The sequence below is a fragment of the Heteronotia binoei genome, chromosome 1 (assembly GCF_032191835.1).
Source record: "Heteronotia binoei isolate CCM8104 ecotype False Entrance Well chromosome 1, APGP_CSIRO_Hbin_v1, whole genome shotgun sequence".
In the NCBI taxonomy this organism is placed as follows: Eukaryota; Metazoa; Chordata; class Lepidosauria; order Squamata; family Gekkonidae; genus Heteronotia; species Heteronotia binoei.
The window spans coordinates 33,544,590-33,556,724 of record NC_083223.1 but is presented as its reverse complement, the minus strand read 5'-3'; the positions used below and the strand labels follow the sequence as shown (position 1 = coordinate 33,556,724).

The 12,135-nt window shown below is 39.9% G+C and overlaps 1 protein-coding gene across 3 annotated transcripts in view; it reads right to left on the bottom strand.

Moving 5' to 3' along the window:
- The window catches only part of ATAD2B (ATPase family AAA domain containing 2B), a 112,479-nt gene that overhangs the window by 69,364 nt on the left and 30,980 nt on the right, over positions 1–12,135 (bottom strand). For all 3 annotated transcript variants that reach the window (XM_060233416.1, XM_060233430.1, XM_060233423.1), the window contains exons 13-15: positions 10,275–10,363; positions 8,957–9,116; positions 5,836–5,926 (exon numbers count right to left, since the gene is read on the bottom strand). In XM_060233416.1, coding sequence (XP_060089399.1) covers positions 5,836–5,926; positions 8,957–9,116; positions 10,275–10,363 — 340 coding nt within the window. The remainder of the gene's footprint in view (positions 1–5,835; positions 5,927–8,956; positions 9,117–10,274; positions 10,364–12,135) is intronic.

Sequence of the window (12,135 nt, the reverse complement as noted above, 5' to 3'; positions counted from 1 at the left end):
CCATTGTGAGAAGCAAACTACTACTAAAGATGAAAACTGTACATGATCACAATATTTTCATTAGATGCACTTGGCATTCTTGCACTTGGCATTCTTGCAGAACACTAAACAATTTTAACAAAACTTACTGGTTAGTAAAAAAAAAGGGGCGGGGGAGGAAGAGGGTTTTGCAAATCTGGCAGCTGAATCCAAGTCTGCCTTATATCCAGTCAAGGCTTTGCATTTTAACTCTGAATATTCTTTGAATTGTTTGCTCCATGTCCAGGTACTCATGAATTAGATTTAGCACAGTACATTTCTAAACAAAAGCTACTGTTCAAAGAAAATATGCCAAACATTCAATAAGTGTGTTCAGTAAGAGAATCAGAAGACCAAGATCCACATTCTCAGCATAACCTTGGAAGAGTGTTACACTCTAGTAGTAAGAACCTTCTGGTTCCCCTGCCTGGTGAAACTCTATGACCTTTTCTGTAGTAGCAGTCACTCTGCCCTCGGATTTCTGCTTTCCCTGGCTCAAACAATCGATTCCACACCAGTTGCTGCATGGGTGCATTTTGACTCGTATCTCCCTCCAATTACACAGCGGCTTTCTGATCTTGTTTTTTAAAAATCAGGAAGCCACACGGGGAACTGGAGGGAAATGCGAGTCAAAATGTGGCTGGTGGGGGATTGATTATTTGAACCAGGGAAAGCAGAAGCCCAAGAGTGGAGCAACTGCTACTGTAGAAAAAGTCTCTGCCTGAGAACACACATGTCCTATGGGATTTACTAGCTTTCCATAGGGCTTGCAAGGCAAAGATGTTCCACCAGGCAGTGATGGTCTGGCATTCTCATACCTCCCACACACCTCCCTGCTTATTCTTCCATATCCCTGCCACCCAGGGGGCCTGTGGGCACAAAACATTTTCCATCATCTGGATATCATATTGATCTACTGTTGAATTTTTTAGTATTTTAATGCTGTTTTCATTTTTATCACCCACTGTATATGTTTCTAATGTCAGCTGCCCTGAGCCCTATTCTTAGGACAAATCAAATCTAACAAATATACATAAATAAATCTCTGCCTAGTTTTTTCCCCCTAGTAATGCATGCTTTAAAATAGAGCTTGTACCAAATTTCTGGGCTTTGTTAATAACAAATTCTGTATCTTTCCTGAATTGGAAGTGTATCACATATATAGCCTTTGGATCATTTTGACATTATAATTTTCAGGAGATCTGAACTAAAATTAATTCTCTCACCCTTACTATTAACAGGTAACTCATGTAAAAATTGCAATTATTAAGAGAAATTTTAAATTTGGATTCAGCTAAAGCTCATACTATTTGGACCTGATCTGCTTAAGCAGATTAGTTCTTTGTAGTTTGTTTGGAATGCTAGGAATTCAAGGACAGCTTCTTCAGAAAGTGTGACTTGCAAAGGAGGGATAGAGCATTCCTCTTGGTTCATCTCTGCCTGAGAAACAGGTAGCTTATATGGAGAAAAACAGTTTCACAAGAAACGCAGCAACTGAAGTCCAGGAACTTTAAAATTATTTATTCTGAGTATCTCACTATCAGAGGCACTCTTGCATCCTTCGTTTTTCTTTCACTCAGTAGCAGACTATTTTGATCAATGTATGTTCTTCCTTTCTGAAATGATCTGCTGGAGTGCTTGAAGAAGAGTCTTTAGGCTAAACAGGCATCTCTCTAGAAATCTGTGATAATGGTAAAAAGTTCTTATTTCTGATGGATGAGTGGCACGAGGCTGGAAAGTTAAACTTCTTGTTCTCGTCTAGCAACATGGGGATCTTGGCTACTTAGATAAATCCCACATTCCCCAGGGGAGAATGTAGGGCCTATTCACCATAACAGGGCAGGCTCCCAATTGCAATTCCAATCTCTCTGGCCTCCCCCTTGCTGACACTCAGCTGACTTAATAACTGTGGTCCTTTAAAGAGGCCACTGCTAGAAAGTTCTCCCTACTCATATGTAATGTTCCTGCTGAGAAACTGCTATGCAACACGCTTGCTGTCTAGTCTTGTCAGATCCCACATGTTCCCGATTCTCTCCTCTCTTATGAAAAGCATTTTGCAGCTGATCATATATACATTATTTATTTAGAATACTTCTATTCCACCCCTCTTTAGAGTCTTGCTTGAGACAACTTACAATTGACTCAATGTCGCAATATTTTAAAAGCCATGAAATAAAGTAAAGCGGGCACTAGGCGAGCCTCAAAGGGGAGGGCATTCCAAACGTCAGGCTCCGCCCACCTCGCCACTGAAGGGCAGGAGCACAGAGATCAGGGCTTGAGGGGCAGATCTTAAATGGCAGACTGGGTTGTATAGAAGGAGATGGTCCTTCAGGTACCTTGGCCTCAAGCCATTGAGAGCCTTAAAGGGAAGAACCAGCACTTTTGGGCCTGGAAACACATAGGTCACCAGGGCAGATCTTTCAGCACAGGGGTGCAAGGCTGCAGAAATGGTGGCAACAAGGAATACTCTGCCTAGCCTGCTGCTTTCGTTCGGTTTTGGACAGCTGACATCTGGCTTTTCACCTACCATCTTGCTTAATTCAACACCTAATACATTTAATTCCAAAATGACAGGTTTTGCAAAGCATTAAACAGTGAGAAGCTAAAAAAGGAATATTATTACTATTTATTTTTTGGTGTGTATACCACACTCCCTCCCTTACAGGGCTTGTGGCAATTCAGTTTAAGCACACAGATGCCATTATAGGTTGGGAAAGACCTTCAATGGAGGAAGGCAAGATCTGTGAAGCTGTTCTTGGATTTATCAAATTTTAATTATAAAAAAGTAGTGAATGCAATGAATGTTCAGAACATTTGTTTAGATTATTTTTTAATATCTCACAACAACCAAAATTATGAGTGCACCAGAAAAATACATGGTCTGAAATGAGGCAGGGATGTGGTAAGTTGGGACGAAGCATACACAAATGGAAAAGGGGTCTGATGATCAAAGCTACAGACAGAAGGATCAGTAACAGGAAGCTATGCAATGCCTGTGCAAGTTAGACCTGAGTGATGTATGCAGAAAAAAACAAAGGCTATTTTTTATATACAAGATAGCAAACGTATCATATTAAAGTATGCCATGATATTATACGTAAAGGGGCTAAACACTACTTCTTTTGACCAAACATTCAGTGATCAAGTTCTGACTGAGTTGTTTGGTAGAGCTGGGCCAACTGGGGGCTATGTGCCACCTCCTTCCTTTTCATGATTCCTCTATTTGCTTGTTTCTTGTAACTACATTTTGCTGTACCACTCAAGTAAGGCCCGTTAACATTTGCATTAGTCCACAATCAGTGGCTGGAAGGGTCTGCATAAATCGTTTCAAACCAATTCGGTTTAACCTATTATTCTATTTTAAGACCAGGGATTAAAATTGCTTCACCTATTTGGAAAGGGGGGCGGGAGAAGAAGGAATATTTTATTCTGCCAATGTATCCGAAGCACACTGAAAGAGTGTTTGGGTTAAAGATGTCTGAGGACAAACAAAAGTTAATGTCTATTATCCATTTACATATTACATTATCCAGTAACACTTTTAAGAGTGTATTTGGAGACTTCCATTCAAGGTGCAAAATTCTGGAGCATCTGCCCCCAATGGTTAGGTTCTTGAAGAAATTCCCTGGTTTCAACTGAGACTCAAACATTTTACAACTTTATCCTGATACCCTGATAAGACAAGTCTATATACAGGAAGAGTTTTCCTCTGCATTACATTGGCTAGAAATCCAGGGAATTTTTGTTACCTATTCCACCTAAATATGTGGTGGGACTCTCTTTTCTAAGTCACTTGGAAACACCTACTCTATGGGAAGTTTGCCCCACTGTTATTTTGACAATGGTTCTTATGGAAGCAAATACATTCAGGAATTAGTATTCAAGGCCACGCCTTAAGTCACAGAGTATGACTGAACATTCCAATCCCTTCCATGCATATGACTGCTTCTCAGTTGCTTCCACAAGCGTCCAACAAAATGAGTCTCACAATATTTTTCCCTCCCACAGTTGTTAGTTTTAGGTGCCTTGCATGTACATGTCTGCAGATTAACTACTTTGAAACCCCTCACATAAAATCCTGGCATGTAATTTTTAAAACAAATACAATTGATTGCTGTCAAACTAGATCAGCATCTCAAAACCACATACAAATGACAACACAATATCCGCTCCAATTTTAAAAATCAAGTCCTATGCAAGTAGCCACTCTCAGTCCACTCATGATTGCTCTTTCTAGATAGCAAAATTATTTGTGTAAAATCAGATGCTTTTTTTTCCTTTATGATCCAAATGTCTGTAGCTGGTCATATCAAAAGCGAGCAGTTCCCCAAAAAAGGGATTGATGAGAAGCATTAGCAACTGTGTCAGAGGACTAAAAGAAGTAGGCATGATCAAAATGTCCCAATGAATTTCAAGATGTTGAATAGGCTAACACATTTCAAGTTCTTCAAACAGAAATGTGATTATCTCTTTGTAAGTGTTGGCAGCTAGACTTGTCTTTGACTAGATGTACACTGCAAATCTAAAAACTGCACTGAGATAGCATAGTTTAGAAATATAAATTATGCTCAGAGGGCAAATCAGAGCATACAGCCCGATTGTTTGTTTTCTCCCCTCTAACACGTTTTCTCTGCAAATTCAATTGGGTACATCACAGTATATTTCTGAAAAAGATCTACAAGAAATGTTCTTGCAATCTTAAAGTATTATAATTTTTCCAAACTGAAACATGGTGAAGTACTGGTGGTGGGGAAATGTTATTATCTTTTTCCCACTAAGTGACTTTTGCAAAATCTCTAGAAAAATCTATATGAAATGGGGTTTGGCACATGCTTTCTTACACCAGGCAAAGTTTAATTTGTCATTTGCTGGATATTTTGGTTTTCTTCTCACCAGAAGATGTTGGGGTCTTTGCAGATCAAAAGTGGAGGAATGCTGCTTCCAAGATAGATGTCCCTGTGGATGAAGAGGATAATTCGGATGTACAGTAGCTGACTGAATGGACTGTGTTCAGTTTAAAATTTTACTGTTTTGATGTAGACCCAAATTGATTTGAAGCAGTTGTTTCTCTAAAATAATGTTGACTACAGTCTGAGATTGGCAGAAGATGAAAAGTTGTTTTGAGGTGGCCATGGGTCTGGGGTTTTTTAGAAGTTTTATTAACTATGCTTAAAACATGTTAAGCTTTCCCAAACTACAGGTAAAGCAATTATTTTTAGTTCTCAACAGCCAATCTGCTAGTCAATATTCCATGTGTGATGCTCCATAGCAGATTTCAGATATTCAGTGCCCAACTTTAGAGAGAGAGAGAAATCATTTTCTATTCCGTGCAAGCTACTAACATACAAAAATCACATCTTAGCGTCATTTGGATTGTTAGCTCATGAGTCTTCTCAATGCAAAACCATTTTCAGTTTAAAAAAAAAATTAACTGTGCTGTGCTCACACACATTTAGGAAAATGTTGTTATCCCAACTTTATTTGTAGTATAAAAAAGTTGACATCTATTTTCCTCTAGATGAACAGCATTCCCATGGGCTTTAAGGTAGCTTTCCATGTTCTGTCCTATAAAGGAATAATAGGGGCCATGCCAAGGCTTTCAACATATTTTTTATTGAGGAGTCATGATACTGACAGGAAAGATCAAAGCTGGCATGAGAATAATAAATTAGTTATATTTACACTATCTAGTATGCATTAATTTATCCCCTCCAAAATTAAATGCTTAATCAAAGGACTGAATGCACACACAAAACTGAATATGCAAGCATTTAGAACATACATCTAAAGTGAAAGCACTAATGAGATACCACTCACCAACACATTTCTCAGCTAACTCTCCCAAAAAAGGATCTGACAATTTGGGGTTCCAGTCCCTGGTATGAATTTGTAAAATGTGCTTTCTTGCCTTGTAAAAAAAAAGAAAAGAAAAGAAATTTAGCATTAATAGCAACATCACGATAAAATGTCACATACATACACAACCCACCCCCTTAGCTTTACTGTACTTTTTTTCAAATTCCTGCTAGTTTTAAAATAATACACCAGTTAAAGCTCAATTTATTTTTTTACTCTAAAACCATGAGGAATTTTTGTAGCAAATGCCACTTGTTTTATGCCTTTTCATTTAATATGAAGCAAATACACACTCTTCTATTTCATTTTTCACAAGTTTACTACTACAGATAAGCAACGCAAAATGTTTGATTAATTCAGTCTAACAGAACATTTATTTTTATAGTTCAAAGCAGTAATTTCAACAAAGATACATCAATGCATCAATACAGTAAAACATACGTGAAAACATACAGGAACTCAGGTTCTAATATGGAAAGACTTGGTTCCTATACAATAGTTAACCCACAGTTTGATTCTATGTGAAAAAGCCTTTAGGAGTGTTCACACTTACTCATTTCCTTTCCCCTATGCACTTCCCTACGAAACCAGGTGAGATGGTTTTTCTCCACTCATACAAAGTGCCTACCACCTTCTAAAACCTCTCTCTCTCAGGTTCACGGTTACAAGTAGTTCAGGACAACCACAAACTTATTTATTATTTATTTATTTATTTAGAATTTATATCCCGCCCTTCCCACAAGTGGCTCAGGGCGGCTTCCAGCATTAGATCCAACATAAATTAAACAATATTTAAACATGTAAGGGAATAACTTTAAAACAGATAAACCAGATAAAACCATAAAAATTAATAAATATTCCAATATATACAGAGATCTGGCAGGTTGCATTAAAATTCTCAAGCTAGGTGTAGGCTAACCGGAAGAGGGTTGTTTTACAGGCCCTGCGGAACTGAACAAGGTCCCACAGGGCCCTCACCTCTTCCGGTAGCTGATTCCACCATGTAGGGGCCATAACAGAGAAGGCCCTTTCTCTTGTGGCTTTCAAGCGGGCTTCTTTCGGCTCAGGGACAGTAAGGAAGTTTTGTGATCCCGACCTCAGTACTCTCTGGGGAACATGCGGGGAGAGACGGTCCTTCAGGTAGACAGGTCCCAAGCCATATAGGGCTTTAAAGGTGATAACCAGCACCTTGTACCGGACTCGGTATATCACTGGAAGCCAGTGCAGAGTCCGAAGACCCGGCTGAATGTGCTCCCACTTTGGGAGGCCCAATAACAGCCGGGCCTCGGCATTCTGCACCAGCTGCAATTTCCGAGTTCGGGACAGGGGCAGCCCCATGTAGAGGGCATTACAGTAGTCCAACCTCGAGGTGACTGTAGCATGGATCACTGTTGCTAGGTCGTCGCGCTCCAGGAAGGGGGCCAACTGCCTTGCCCGCCTAAGGTGAAAAAACGCGGACTTGGCAGCGGCTGCTATCTGAGCCTCCATCTTTAAGGAAGGCTCCAATAACCCTTCCAGGCTCCAAACTACCCTTCTTGTCTCAATTACATACAAAGACTTGTCCATTTCCCCTCTCAGGCCCTTTCTCCCATTCACAGAGCCATCAGCAGATGGGGTAGCCAAGTCCATTTATAACAAGCCCTCACTCATACAGGATTATAGGGGTTGGGGCTCAAACACTGCTCCATTAACATGCTGCCACCATTTATTCATATCTTATAATACATATACAGACTGAGATGCTAACTTGCATACGTGTGTTGCTTTCTCTGAAATATACAACCCACAGGGTTAAATAAAATAAGAGGTTAACTTTTACATATGGTAATAACATAATACTGAAAAAAATGGTAGAAGTTCCACCGTTTCACTTCCACTAAACTCAACTGTGGTCCTATTCATGCAACTGGGATCCTCTGGTTACCAACTATTTTCAGCCAGCTATAAGCAGCTGTTCACAGTTTTCACTCAGACAACCTCTTCTCTTTCCCCACCTGCCAACTCCCCACTGCTGTTCTTATCTGCTGTTTTCCAACATTCATCAGCTCTCATTGGTTGTCACATCAGGATTCCAAATAGTAGCCTGAAATTTTCAGCACAGGCCAGGCATAAAAGCACAACTTGCTGATTGGGATGTAACAGCACAGTGTGGCTCACCATATAAACCCAGAAGTATTTAATCATTTGCATATGCAAGTCCAAAGATCTCCCAGGCTGCTTCACATAGCACCAAACCATGGTTTGCTGTTGTACCTGTGACCAAACAATGATACTTCAATTCTGACCCAAATTGTCATTAATGAATTTAACATGGATCTTTCCAGCCAATTCCAATCCTCTTCACATTTTGAAGAAGAGGGGGAGGAGTTGGGTTTTTTATACCCTGCTTTCCTCTACCTTAAGGAGTCTCAAAGCAGCTTCAGGAGTGTTAGCCGCCTTCCCCTCCTGTTCCCACAACAAGCGTGAGGTAGATGGGGGGCTGCAAGAGTTCTCAGAATACTCTGATGCCCAAGGTCACCCAGCAAGTTTCATGCAGAAGAGCAGGGAATCAAACACGGTTCTCCATATTAGAGGCCACCACTCTTAACCACTACATCACACTGGCAATAAAGAGCTATATTCAGTCTTACACTCATTGGAAAGCTGTATTCCTATTGACAATGCTGGTATTGAAGAAGGTTAGCCCATTAGTACTACCGCTTACCCAGAGACAGTTCCTTTGCAAAACTAAGGTAACAACAAACAGCCTACTTTGAAATGAGCAATTGTTTGTTTCATTTCAAAAATCTGTATAGGTAATTGAGTAAGAAAAGCAAAAGAACAAGAAGCCTACAAAATGGAAAGGTAGGGGAAGAAGATCACTGCTTCTAAATATCAACATATTTAATTATAAAGACCATCACAGAGTTGAACAGGCTTAACCACCCTCAAATACATGTTGGCTTATGGTCAAAATGGTTATACTTTAAGCATGTGAGTATTATGCTGCTATCACTATGTTTCTTTTAATGAGAGGATCTAAGGAATTTCTTTTTCACTAGACATAAAAAGCAATTAGACATGTCCTTTAACTTTTTTTTACCTTCTGATCTGGCAAGCTGAAAAGAAATTCCCTGTCGAAGCGACCTGGTCTTCTAAGTGCTGGATCTATAGAATCAAGTCTGTTTGTAGCACCAATGACAACTATTTCGCCTCTGTTGTCCAGCCCATCCATGAGAGCAAGCAGGGTAGATACTATAGAGCTAAAACAACATTTTCTAATTAATTTCATTTAGTCAGAAAGATTAAAACATGCAAATGCACTATTTCCAAAAATACATCAACAGCAGTGCAGAAAGTACACAGGAGGTCCCATTACAAACTAATTAGTCCATGCTTATCAAGCCCATTAATACTTAAGGTGAGCCCCAAGGTACACTTGCTGCTGACCTTAAAAACACAATTACTCATTAAAAGTACTTCAAATGGTAACTTCAGCACAAAATTGCTGAACTGGAATTCTGTACAGCTCAGCCAGTATTACAAGTTCCTCTACTTTACATATACCCCCAAAATCTTCTTGGTCTCTACGATATTACTGGACTTGTACCTAGCTCTTTATCTAGATCAGAGGTGACCAAACTGCAGCTCGGGAGCCACATGTGGCTCTTTCACACATATTGTGTCTCTCAAAGCCCCCACCACCCTGTTGGCTGGCTTGGAGAAAGCATTTCTCTCTTTAAATCACTTCTCCAAGCCAAACCAGCCAGTGGCTTGGAGAATGCATTTGAAGTTAAAATTGCTTTCCTTCTACCTCTACCTCCCTCTCCCATCTATTTTCCTTCCTGCCTGCCTGCCTGCCTGCCTCCCTCCCGGCTCTCAAACATCTGATGTTCATGTCTTGCAGCTTGCAAACATCTGACGCTTATTCTATGTGGCTCTTAACATTAAGCAAGTTTAGCCACCCCAATCTAGATCTTCATTCAAACATGTATGCAAACCTACAGTGGAGTTGCCTTATATCACCTCAGATGATTGGTCTGTCCAGCTTAGTACCATCTCTACTCTGACCAGCAGTGGGCCTCCAATGTCAAGCAGAGAGAAAGGTCTTCCTCTATCTGCTACCTGGGGTCCCATGCCAGGAGAAGCCAGGGATTAAATCACTCAACAACCACCAACCACATCCCAAAACTTGTTCAAAAGCAGTACTTATTCATATACTCCACAAGCACAGCTACCCCTGTCACAGTTCACTGGCTCCAACACAGAGAACTGTGTAGTGAGTTTTTAATACCAATTTTTTACCCTAAGTTTCCCCTTCCCATATGCAAGAAATTTATCTTAGCCCAGATTAAATTAAAAATGACCATGTCTATATGGTTAAATGGACAACACATTCAGAAGGAACACATCAGTATTACCTGTGAATCTGGTCTTGCCTGCTTGAACGGACTGGAGCCAAGCCATCTATTTCATCAAAAAAGATTATGGATGGCCTCATTAGGTATGCCTGGTGAGCAGGAAACAATATTTTTCATAAACATGAAACACATTTATTTATTTATACTCCAAACTCTAGGGCTTTTGTATCTTCAGTTACAGAACAAACTTGCCTTAGAGCACCTCTAGATAATTCTGGTCAGGTGACGTTTTAATGGTGTTCTGGATGCAAAACTTGAAAGATCAACAAATACTACTACTTTAAAATCCCTGCCTAAAACCTTTCTCTGTTCAATCAAGAGGAAAACATTTTAACCTGGAAACTTTTCCATCCAAGTCAAAGAGACTATACATTTTATTCTGTACCATATAAAATGTACTGAAAACTATTTTTAATGTTGTTTCTGCAGGAAACATGTCTGAAAGATGTGATTGTTAAGTCCTATAACCTTTGTCAATTATGTACTTGTAACAATCTGTAAGATACATGAGAGCAATGTAAATATTAGAAGAGAAGTTTGGTCTGCTACAAGTACGGAAACTCAGGACCTTTATAAAACAAGATCCCTTGTTTGGGAAAGCTGCCTGCATAAAGTTGGTATCAGATAAATACTGCTTAAAGTCATTCTGAGACAATGGAAGCTGTGCCCATATAGGTTTGTAGATTTTTCCCCACTGAATTAAGATTCAGTGCGTGTGTGAAGCAGGAAAAGAGGGAGAAATAGGCAGGCTCGCAAGCTCTTCCCCTCCACCACAGATGTTGCCCAAAGACCTAGAGCAGGGAATGAGAGTGGAAGAGCCAAGGGAGCTACTGGAAGGAGGGATGGAATAAAAGAAAGCAGTGCAGAGTTCCCTGTTAGTTTCATAGCTCTTGTAGGAGCTGTATTTACTAATCTTGGTGTCAAGGCAAAGAGAGATGCATAATGATGCAAATGGTGGTCAATGATTTATATGGTACATGTGTGTTTCCTTTCCCACTGGTGCCAAAAAATAATTCCCTGTTATTCCCAGTTTTTGTTTTTTAAAAAAGTCTCCTTCTAGCATGGTCAGGTTGTAAAGTGCATATATATGTATTTTATCTTTCTGTGCAAAGAAAGTATTAATAAAGACGTGGGTGTAGTATTTGTTCATGTCCTCCAGCTCTCAAATATCTGATGTTTATTCTATGCGGCTCTTACGTTAAGCAAATTGGCTACCCCTGCTCTATACCAGATGGAGCAGAATACTAACACAGCTCTTCCCAGGCTGAACTGACAGGTCAAAGTTATAAGAACATAAGAGAAGCCATGTTGGATCAGGCCAATGGCCCATCCAGTCCAACACTCTGTGTCACACAGTGGCCAAAAAATATATATATATATACACACACACACAGTGGCTAATAGCCACTGATGGACCTCTGCTCCATATTTTTATCTAACCCCGTCTTGAAGCTGGCTATGCTTGTAGCTGCCGCCACCTCCTGTGGCAGTGAATTCCACGTTAATCACCCTTTGGGTGAAGAAGTACTTCCTTTTATCCATTTTAACCTGACTGCTCAGCAATTTCATCGAATACTCACAAATTCTTGTATTGTGAGAAAGGGAGAAAAGTACTTCTTTCTCTACTTTCTCCATCCCATGCATTATCTTGTAAACCTCTATCATGTCACCCCACAGTCGACGTTTCTCCAAGCTAAAGAGCCCCAAGCGTTTTAACCTTTCTTCATAGGGAAAGTGTTCCAACCCTCTAATCATTCTAGTTGCTCTTTTCTGGACTTTTTCCAATGCTATAATATCCTTTTTGAGTACAGTTATACTACTCTATCTCTGCAGCAAGCTCTAAAACACTTTGCACTACTGT